This window comes from Coturnix japonica, chromosome 5 (genome assembly GCF_001577835.2).
Source record: "Coturnix japonica isolate 7356 chromosome 5, Coturnix japonica 2.1, whole genome shotgun sequence".
NCBI lineage: Eukaryota > Metazoa > Chordata > Aves > Galliformes > Phasianidae > Coturnix > Coturnix japonica.
In genome coordinates, this window is record NC_029520.1 from 45,763,647 (window position 1) to 45,774,638 (window position 10,992).

General features: G+C 47.9%; 1 protein-coding gene across 2 annotated transcripts; it reads right to left on the bottom strand.

The window, feature by feature from the left end:
* Positions 1 to 2,639: 2,639 nt before the first annotated feature.
* Positions 2,640 to 10,145, bottom strand: CKB (creatine kinase B). Of its 2 annotated transcripts, none has more exons than XM_015865489.2 (8): positions 10,027 to 10,145; positions 8,677 to 8,864; positions 8,066 to 8,220; positions 7,090 to 7,222; positions 6,044 to 6,215; positions 4,486 to 4,609; positions 3,576 to 3,765; positions 2,640 to 3,005 (listed from the first exon to the last, which is right to left on the bottom strand). In XM_015865489.2, the coding sequence occupies exons 2-8, from the start codon at positions 8,852 to 8,854 to the stop codon at positions 2,827 to 2,829; spliced, it is 1,131 nt and encodes a 376-aa protein (XP_015720975.1). In that variant the 5' UTR covers positions 8,855 to 8,864; positions 10,027 to 10,145; the 3' UTR covers positions 2,640 to 2,826. The 2 variants fall into 2 exon arrangements, with proteins under 2 accessions (XP_015720975.1, XP_015720974.1); XM_015865488.2 differs by lacking the exon at positions 8,677 to 8,864 and adding an exon at positions 9,288 to 9,500 and having other exon boundaries at positions 10,027 to 10,134.
* Positions 10,146 to 10,992: the final 847 nt, after the last annotated feature.

Sequence of the window (10,992 nt, forward strand, 5' to 3'; positions counted from 1 at the left end):
GAGCAAAACAGAAAGCTGGAGGCAAGCACTGCCCTGGTCTGGGCTGTAAATAGGGCACAGCTGAGCATTGCAGCCTCATGCAGCCTACAGGTGAAGGCACCTGTCCCCAGGCCTTGTTTTTGGGCTGTGGGATGCTGGGGCCTCTTGCAGCTTGTGGCCCTATTCCACACTCAGCTGCTGCACCAGGGAGGCTGTGACGGGGCTGGGAGCTTCCTGCCCCATAGCACCATGCTCAGAGCAAACATCCCATTGCCATCCCCCAAGTGGCCTTAAGCCTGCAAGTGGATAAAACACCGTGAATAATTTCCCAGTAAATGGCATGAAAACGATAAAAGGAGCATTTATGGGCTGCCTGCTGCCAGTAAGTGTAACGTGAGAAGCAAACAGCTTCCCAGGGAGCTCAGCTCCTAGGCAAGGAGCTGGGAAGGCAGCAGGCAGCTGCAGAGGCTCATAGGGGGAGGCAGGAGCATCTGGATGTAGAAGGGGATTAAAAGGAAGAAATTCCCCTTGAAAACACCATAAAAGCTGTGCGTGTTGAGACTGGAGAGCACGTCAGGTTGTGCAACAGGGCAACACAAGCAGCTCTGCGTTACAGCCAGCAGCCCCCCATCTGCTCTCACTTGTGCTGGGCTGACAGGTGCCTCTGCCAGCACATTTAACTGCAGCTCCCTGCACCAAGCAACTCAGCCACTGCTGCCTGTCCCTTGCTTCCTCCCTCCAGGATGAGGCCATTGCCTCCCTAACACAGGGCACAATGAGGTGCAGCGAGATCCTTGGCACTGCTCCCTCATGGCATCAGGACAAGGGGGTGGAAGGTTTAATTCTCTCTCTAGCATAGATTTTTAGCAAGCACCAGCCACAGCAGGACACCTTGTCCAGCTTTCCACCATGTCAGGTTTGGGCCCATTTGCTTGCTGCAAGCTCAAACAAAAGCACGGTCTTGTTCCTCTTAGCAGTGACAGGAGGAAACGCAGCTGAGGTGGTGGGTGGGAAAGAAAAATCAATTAAAATAAGCAGTATTTTCTGGTTGGATGCAGGCATTAAGAACTAGTTTGCCATTCCAGGGTCTGTCAGCTCGCTATGGGTCCTGCCTCACACCACTGAAACCAGGTGAACAGATCCAGCTCTGATAGGAAAAGGGCATAAGAGAAACAAGATACAGAGACACAGCCTTATTAGGGCAGCCAACAGAGCTAAAACAGAGAAGGTTTCAGGCACCTCCTTACATTGGATAATTGCTGACTGCAGTAACAACAACATCTCAAAGAGATGCATCACTAAATTAGCACTCCCTGATTACAAGATGCAGCACCAGCTGTTTGCATGGTGGCTGGAACAACGACACGAAGCACAGCAAGGCAGATCTGAAGGGTACACAACTATCAGCTCCTTGTGGCACCATTTCCCCCCCCCACATCTCACAAGCCTCCTCTTCCCCATCCACCTAAACCTGAATAATGTACAGAGCTGCATTTAGAAGTCTCATCTAAGACGTTCCCACAAGCCTTCAGCTTATCCCAATTGCAGCCATCACATGAACTCAGTGACAGCATGCAATCACAGCCTTGGAAATATCACAGCTTTACAAAAGAAAGCTTCAGTTATCTACACGAGGCTATATAAAGCTGCACAGGCTGCGCATCAACCTTTCATCACATTCCCTCTATAAAACCCAGATTTTAGCTGTGGGTTGAGCTGCTGAGCAGGTGTTAGCTGCTTTCCAGGTCACACGAGCTGCAAAAGGTGTATTGGTACTAATGGTTCAGCACTGCTTGCTTCTGGAAAATAAAAGGGGCTCTTGCAGATTAACAAGGGGAATCTTACCCACAGCAAGCATACGTGAGCAAATTACCATCATCCTGGATCTTGATGCAACACTATAAGCTCACACCCTCAGAACAGCCTGAGTTTACAAGCCAGACAAGGAAAAAAAAGTGGGTACGTTCTATTTGACCCTGTTGTTCAGTTTTAGGTTCATAGGGCAACCAGAGCACTGAGCACCAACAACAAACTGAGCAAAGCAGCAGTTATGACACTGTCCTGTAACTCACTTGTATCCCCACCTCTTCCCCAGATAAAACCAAAGAGCTTAGTTGGAAGCATCATTTTAGTCTAAGCTCTGCCCCACTCTACCCCCAAAGGAGCCAATTAATTAATTGCTTACTCCAACTCTCAACACATCCACAGGCACAAGGACGTGATCTTTTCCCAACTAACCAGCATAGTACAGGTATAACTCGGAGCTGAAGTCTGACCTCAGCTTTGCCCTACAGCACAAGGAGGACACAGCTGTGAACAGCAGCCCTTTGTAGCCAGATCCCCTCCCATGCAGGAGTCAGTCTGGCTTGCCCTACTCAGGATAATGACAGCTTACACTCATCGTGAGCAGATGCATAAGCTGAAGCCTTCAAGGTAGGGCAGGTTTAAAGTGACTCATGTTTAGCACCAGTTCTCAGGTTTACAGCAGCTGCAATCACATTAAAGATTTGCTTCTGACACTGCTATAAGCACATTTCTAACTCCAACAAACAGACACCAGCACAGCCAGGATGATGTGCTGGCACATAAAACCAAGCAGTTCAGCTAAGCAGGAACAGCAAGTCACTTAAACCCCAAAGACACTCAGTTAACACATCTAAGACAGGTCAGGCCAAAACATCAGTTTATTTCATTTTCAACAACATTTCAGCCGTCAAAAAATAAACTCTAACACAGATGGATGGAAGACTTCTCTACAGTGTAACTAAGTGGGCTCTGACCCAAGGGGTTTGAAATTGGAGTGACGTTATTCATCCAATAAGTTAGGAAGCATGAGAATAAAGTGCTTTATTTCTGGGCTGGCATGAGGTCGTCAATGGACTGGCCTTTTTCAAGGCGTTTTTCCATTTCAATGAGCAGCTTCACACCATCTACCACCATCTGCACCAGCTCTACCTCAGAGAAGCCAAGACGATCAGCATTGGAGACATCAAACACCCCTCCGACTGCAGCTGTGTCCACACCACCTGGAGCAAGAGATTTAATTAATACACTGACCACTGCCTGAGCCAGTCAATCAGCCTTTCTGCCCTCACCAGAAAAAGGCAGGAGCACAGGAAAGACAATCTTCCACAAGTTACCACCAGCTCCTCTTCCCTTCAGGGAGATAAAGCTGAATGTGATGAAATATGAACCACTTTCTAATTCTTTTAACCCATGAGTAATCTAACCTGCACTCAGAAGTCCTTGCTGTAGCTATCTATATTCTAGCCAGAAATTAAAAATCACAAGTCCCATCCCTGATGACAACAGGCCCACTAGGTTCAATTTACCTGGTGCTTACAACACCATATGGAAAGAATTGCCCAAGAGTGCTCAGAAGCTGGATATAATAAGGCTTAGGCAAAGCACCAGCATCTCTACCTCCTCCAAGCTACACTTGTAATGCTTGGTTGTCCCCACATGCTTTAGAGGGGTCCTTCTGGATAGTCTGTCAGACACTGTCAGCATGAACCAAGATTCAGCTGTAGCCAGGCTCTCATTGCTGTCTGGTCAGAGGCACCTGCTTAGGGCATCACTGCATCACCACCTCTCACCTGTGCCTCGTTTCTGAAGCCGAAGCCTCTTGAGGACTTCTCCAAACTTCTCATGCTTCCCAAGGTTTGGTAGCTTGATGTGCACACCAGCACGGAGCCCGGTTCCGAGGTTGGATGGGCAGGTCAGGATGTAGCCCAAGTGTGGGTTCCACATGAACTCATAGTTTTTGGACTTGAAGAGATTTTCTATCTATAAATAGAGAGAATGGATGTTTAGAGATCGTTCTCTGCCTGAACGATGTAGGTCATCCATTAAGTGTTCATTTGCAGCTTCAGTCGCATAGCAACAGCCACAACAGTTCAAGCAGCTATTTAAGTCAGTTACATAGGCCCCCTCCATTTGTAGAAGAGGGTCACCAGTGAGGGGCTTTTTAAGGCCTTAATCTTGCTCCCAGCAGCGAGACAGTCTTAGTTCATGCTACACTACAAAGCCTGAAGTTGCTTGATTTAGTAAACATCAGACTGGTGTATCTGTTCGGATTAGGGAAGGGGCTGGTAAAGCACAAGCTGATATCAAGACCAGAAGCCGAGAAAAGCATCCAGCCTAGAAACTTCTGTCCAATGTCATCCCATCCACATTTAAAACAATTTTCCCTCCCACCCAGGGTCTCTAAATGCTGTGATTTATAGAACCACGTAGAGATCCTTTAAGCACAGCCTGATAAAGCTGTCACATTAGAGGATTTATTCCAGATTTCATAGCCATAAAGCTTTGCCAGTACAGGCATTTCAGAGCCCTCACAGCAGAGGAGCTCATCAAGATGTTCCCAGAGACCCACACTATGAAGAAGCACCCTGCAGAACAAAGGATCTCACCTCCTGTGAACATGCTCCCAGCCTGGAAGAGCCTGTATGGTCAGCTCTAACCACATTAATATTTAGACCCAGAGTTCAAGCATATTTGATTTACCTTTGTTAGTCCTGTACAGAAGCGGGTAAACACTTCCTTCATGTTGCCACCTTTCTGCATGGAAATAACCCTGAGGTGATCCTCCTCATTGATCCAAACAAGGAAGGTCTTGTTGTCATTGTGCCTAGGAGACAAGACAAACTCGTTGTCTCACCTGACATTTTCAAGAGGGAATTAGTAGCACCAAGTTACTCACTGCTGTAGCTTCCAAGAGGTTCATCTAATTGCTCCTTCAAAGAAATTCATCTGCCTGTTCCCCATTCAAGCACTAACTAAATTAAGCTTGTATTTTACCCTACTCATTTTAAGAGTTATTTGGAAGTGACCTGTATCCTGTATCTATACATGCCAGAAAGTAATAGTGTGACATTAACCAGTGGAGAGCATCAAAACTTAAGGGTTCAGTCATTTCTCATCTCATTTATGTTCACAAATCCAGGAGATTTAATCTGTTCAGAGTTTGCAGAGGGGCATTTAATACAGGCATTGAAGCAGACCCATAGACAGATGTTCACATAGATACCATGCTGACAGTGAATAACCAGAACTTGATGAGCTTGATCACATTGTTAGGCTGCCCTTTGTACCTTGTAAGAGAGCTAAGGTGAGTTTCCACTATGCATTTAGATCTGGGGCTCTTCAGAGATACAATAAAAACCTCTGAATACCAAAGGCCCCTCTGTACTAGCTTGCAGCTGGTCAACATATATCACGCTGATGATTTCTCAGCTTGATTACAGTAAGAATTAACTAGTATCTGATGAAAGCTATTTACACAGACTGAGGCTTTACATTTCAAACCTGTACATTAGCCACGCTCAGATGGCAGCACTATCTAACACTGGCAATCTGCAGGTAGATGATGCAATCTTAAAGGTGACCTACAGAAACAAAGCATGTTTCCTCTGCATTTATTGAAGCAGCTACAATAGAAAGCTTGAAGCATTCCAGCTAAGAACAAACCTTGGCTTATAGGGGAGCAAATTAATTTTGCTGCAGAAGCTCCTGAGATGCAGTTTTATGTAGGTGACCTACATGTGACAAGCAGAATCCTTCTACTCCGTACCCCTGCATCAGTCAACTGATGTGGGGGGGGAAAATACCACAATATGGTGCCACCTTATTAGGTCTGGCATTGGTGAGTTTTCTGCACACAAAAGCAATGAGATTACAAAGGAGCAACTATGTGCCTGGTATTAAGACTTTGTTAAGTTCATGCCATGGTTTGTTACCTTAGTTACTCTAAACTCACGGTAGGAGAGCTGAATGTAGCTGAACGTTAACTCTTTTAGAAGTGATTTACTTTCCTAAGTTGCTCGAGTTATTGCTTGGTGCTTTGCAAACCTGTGCTGGATGGACAGGCTCTGGCAACAGGCCTGCCAAGCTGGCTTGTTCCTACCAGCCCAATGCAGTGCACAGTAACACTTGGGGCAAGTTCTGCTTTCAGATATCGCTTCCCCAGGGGATACCACACAGAAGTTCCTCATTAGATTCAGCAGCAGCAGGTTTTTTTGTTGCAGGGGTTTCACACAACTTTCCTTTCTGAGCATTTACTCACCAGATACCCCTGGCGTCAGGCCAGTCTCGTGCCATCCCAGATGCCAACAGAAGAGGAGAAACGGGTTTGTCAAACAAGAAGTGATCATCAATCAGCTGCTGCTGCTCTGCATCAGTCATGTTCCTCAGGGCATAGTACTTCCCCTTGAGATCACCGCTCAGACTGCCCAGAGCTGAAAGAAAGAGAGGCACTTTTAGGATGGGAGTAGATACTATAAACATTCCCAGAACTTTAGAGATTGCATTTAAACTATTTGCTTTTGTTGGTTCCTCCCCTGCTTTCATCCGTAATGGCAATGACTTTGCATGGCATTACAAAACTTAGGGCTGTATCAGATGATTTGTATGCACCTTCCAGGCAGAAACAAGCAGTCCTTGTTCCCATAAAGCATGGGATCGTTACTGCTGCTTAACTGTAGAAATGAAGTGCCTTCTCCCAAGGAGAATCAAGGCCACAAACACAACAAGCAGCAAAGCAGGATTCTTGTCAAGGACTGTTACCCTGCCCTTGAGAAGGTTTGGAACAGTGACAGAATAGCACCTTGAGAAAATACCCTGTCCTCTCACTTGAAGTAGGTAGGAGGCAACAGAAAGCTGCAGCTGAGGAGTTCTACCGAGAACCAGAGCTCACCCAGAGCTGGACTACACCTCTAAGCAAGCTGAATGTTAATGAAAGTCAATTAAAAGAAGCCACAAAATACTGCACCAGTGACTCAAGCCCCAGGGTTGCTCCATACCTATTACATCTCCCGTTTGAGCCGTGATGAACCAGCCTCTTATCCCACACACAGAAAGGAGCTTTCAAGATCAGAAAAGGTCAACTTAATACAGTCCAACTTCCCTGACATGTGCTCCTGCTCTGAGCTACAAACTGCAATGCTGATGCAACCAGAATCCAAGCTGCCTTTTTCAGGGAAGGTTCCACGTTCAAGTTAAGCCTTGAGGAAGGCAGCTTCTGCCAACTGCCTCCATTCTCCAGCTGTACAGAGCACCTCCTTGCCTAGACAAGATCAGCAGTTTCCCCTCATTGCCCGATTCAACTCTTACCTTCAACTGAGAGCTTTTCAATAGCCCGTCTCTCTCCCCTGCTGCAATGAGGGGGAAGGCAGAATCCACGGATGCTCCTGCCAGTTCTCACGCGAGAGCTCAGCACGTAATTAGGATCCAAGTCGTCACCACCCTACGAGATGAGAAAATTAGTCAGCACTGCCTTGTTGCTAAGATGCTTACCCTAAATACACACAGTGCACTTGTATTTGAGACTGATCCGTTGTCCTGTAATACGATGCACTTCAGAACCATCTTTTCCAGCTTTCTAACAAGTATGAGAGTAACAAGCTTCTTGTTTTGAGGCTGAGGGCTATTAAGTATGTGCTAGAAGATAAGGATACCATCAGTTTTACACCCAGATCTTGGCTTCTGTTACTCCTTTTACTGTGCAATCTCAAGGTATGAACATGAGACAAATCCTTGATTAGGTGGGTGTTTACTCTTGCAAATGAGAATTATTCATTACTGTCAAAGCATTTTAGTTTTTGAGATGTCCTATGGGTAACCAACCAAGATAGCAGTTGGAAGAGACTGCAATAACATTTGACATCTGTCAGGTAGAAGCCTCTACTTCCAGCCATAACGATGGCTCTTCTATAACATTAGACCACTGGCTGATTTTTAGCATACAGCATCATACAGTAGGAAGAGTTAAAGTTTCTAACAGCCCCGGGACTGGGTTGTTTCACACAACTAGCACAGCCCAGAGAAATACATGCTCAACGTGTTTGGCATGACTTACATTGCAGCACCACATGAAGCAAGTCCTGCTTGTCAGCTGCCTGGTTCTACCCAGTTACTGACAACCTACTGCAGCAGGCTCTTAAGTAAGACTACAGTGGGCACAGTGCCTGTCAGCTTGTGTGTGATAAAAGGGAGAGGACAGAGCCTGAGCAATCCATTTAGGCAGCCGCTAACAGCTTTCCCCAGGCCTCAGATCAGTGGGTGTCAGTAACTGACCAAAGATTTATACCTGCAGGTTATTGGCATTCAGGTCGGTCTTGTGCTGATCAGTGGGTTTGTAGCCACCGTGCCTGTCCTCAATAACTGGATCAAAGAGTTCCTTAAACACTTCGTAGGATTCTTCATCACCGGCTACGCATCCTACTGTCATTATGAAGGGGTGGCCTGGAGTGGTAACAAAGGAAGAAGAGCTAAGTTGGGTGATGCTCGGCCATACTCCAGCACTAACCAGGCAAGTTTCTTCACATCAGATCTAGTCACTTAGAAATGCACTCGCTTAAGAGCTGCTGGGAGTCCCTACATTTTACATTTCATCCAGTTAGTCAAATGCAGTGCTATGGGAAACCAGAGCAGTTGCCATTAAGCCACATTCTTGTCAAGCTTTGGTTTAGGGCAATTTTGCACATCTAATTTTACTAGCTAATGCAAACCCGTAGACAGAACTACACTTAAAATAACCATGCTTTGCTATGAGCAAGCACGCATCGCTTCGCTCGCTCTTTGCTACAGACAGCAGTGCTGATAAATACCACCTCCATGAGCTGAGCTTAAGTCACAACACTGAAAAGCACCGGTTACTTCAGCTGGCTCCCACAGAATAAATATCTCAGAGCATTTTACCGGGATTATCAACCCCGGTCTGAATGACATCATCCAGGGTGAAGCCACTGGGCGTGACTCTGTCTCTCAGTTTCTTGTATAAATCCAGGGTTAGCACTTTGGCCATGTGGTTGTTGTGGGTGCTCAGGTCCGGGTACTCCTCATCGGGAGGCAGCCTCTGATTATTTAGTTGGGCCATTTTGATATCGCTAGAGTAAAAATAAATACTGTAATGTTAACACATAACGTGCATCTGCTCCCCCTTGTATTCATAGAAGTGCTACAGAACATCACATAACCACTTAGGAATAGGACGAGCTAGAACAGCCGGGTAAGCCCACACAGCTCAGAGAATACTCTTTTTTTTCCCCCAGTTGCATAAAAATTAGAACACATTCGAGATTTGCTTTTTTTTTTTTTGGGTTCAGATTTGAAGTATTTAGCAGAGCAGTTACATAATGGGAACGCCTGGGAATTGCTGTGTCAGATTGCAGCCAGGAGCTCAAACAAATCACGGCCTCCTCAGCACAGCCGGCCCTCGGTGTGTGTGTGTGCGGGGTTTGCTGTCAAGGAGCACTTCCAGGAAGGAGGGAGAGCAGCCAGCCCTGCAGTCCTAAGGGCGCAGCCTTTACCTGGGTTGTCAACCCCGGTCTGAATGACATCATCCAGAGTAAATCCACTGGGAGTCTGCTTGTCCCTCAACTTCTTGTACAGGTCGGCGGTCAGCACCTTGGCCATGTGATTGTTGTGCTTGCTCAGGTCGGGGAACTCATCGTCGGCGGAGTATTTCATCTTCAGGGCGTTGTGGCTGTTAGAGAAGGGCATGGCCGTCCCTAGCGCAGTCACTGGGGGGAACAGATGGAAGCCTATCACCGACGGCCCGGGGGAGGCTGCCGGCCACCGAGCAAGGTCACCTTGGCTTCGCTTCCAGCCGCACCTTGCTTGCCACAACACCTTCCTCGAAGCCAAGCGAGGAGGAAAGGGCCAAAGCAACCCCCATAAAAGCCCTGCTCCCATCTCGGCCAGCCTCGCCCCAAACCGCAGCATCGCGAGCCGGGCAACCCCCGGCGGGGCGGCCGTTGGGAGCGCCGTTACACAACGTGCGGCTCCAGGGGGCTGTTATTCGGGGTGACCGTATGTAACTACCCTGCTAAATACGGGCTGAGCTGCCGGCAATGCGGGGCTACGGATACGGCTACAGCTGCGCCCACACCCGGTTCGCACCTGCCCCGCGCCGCCCCATCCCGCCTTCCCCCGCCCGGACCGGCTCCAACCCACACCGTTAAAAATACAATTTGCTTATAAAAGTTAAATCGCTTCATTCGCTTTTTTTCTTTAAGCTGCAGGCGGCTCGGCTGCCCCGGGACTTACCGAGGGCTCCGCAGCCGGTGTAAGGACCTCAGCGCCCGCTCCGCACCCACCCACTGCCCGAGCCGGAGTGGAGCCCCGATTCAGCCGCCGCGCCCCTTTTATATAGAGCGCGACCCGCCACCCCATTGGCCGCTATTTATAACCCATTCATTCCATTGGTAGAGCCGTGAGTGGGCGGGGCCAACGGCTCCTCCTGCCCGGTGAAGGCGGGCCGCCATTTTGGGCGGCCGTTGGGTGTCGGGTTGGGGTCGGGTCGTTACCGGCCCGACTCGGTACCGGCCCGGTGGGCGTTGCGACCTCCCGGCCACAGACCTGCACTTACTGTTGATGTGTACGGCTCTTCCCAAGGCTTTAATGCAGCCCAAGTCCCCTCTGCCTTTTTAACCTCACTAATCCCTCCCCTATATCTCACTAGTTCCACACAGTGCCTCACTAGTTCCACACAGTGCTCATTCTCTTCATACAGCTACACGTAAAGCTCTCCTATGTTCCATCATCTATTGCCATACACACAAGAAGCGACTGTTATTTACTCATTTTATAGATATATGGAGTCAAGGTTACCTCTAGAACTCGTTTCTATGCACTGGTGACGCTCCCCATCCTGCATACAGGGAACAGCAGTCCTATAGTCCTTATGTAGTGTTCTCAATGTGCCACTCATGTTGTGTTCTCATTGTGCCATTCATTATCACACTTCCAACACAGCCACCTCTCCATGCTACTTTGGTCTGAAAGAAGACACAGAGAGCAGAGCTGTAATGGGAACACCATTGAAATACACCTAGCCAATGTGTTTAATGAACACTGAACCCTCTACACCCATTTTCTCCCCGTTGTTTGACGTATTTCTAGCACACACTCAGTCAGAAGTGGCTCTCAGCTCGCACTGTGGGATCTAATGGAAGCTGTGTGCCAACTGGATCCTCCCTTTGTTACCGTGTCCCATCCCTGCTTCCCCAGTGG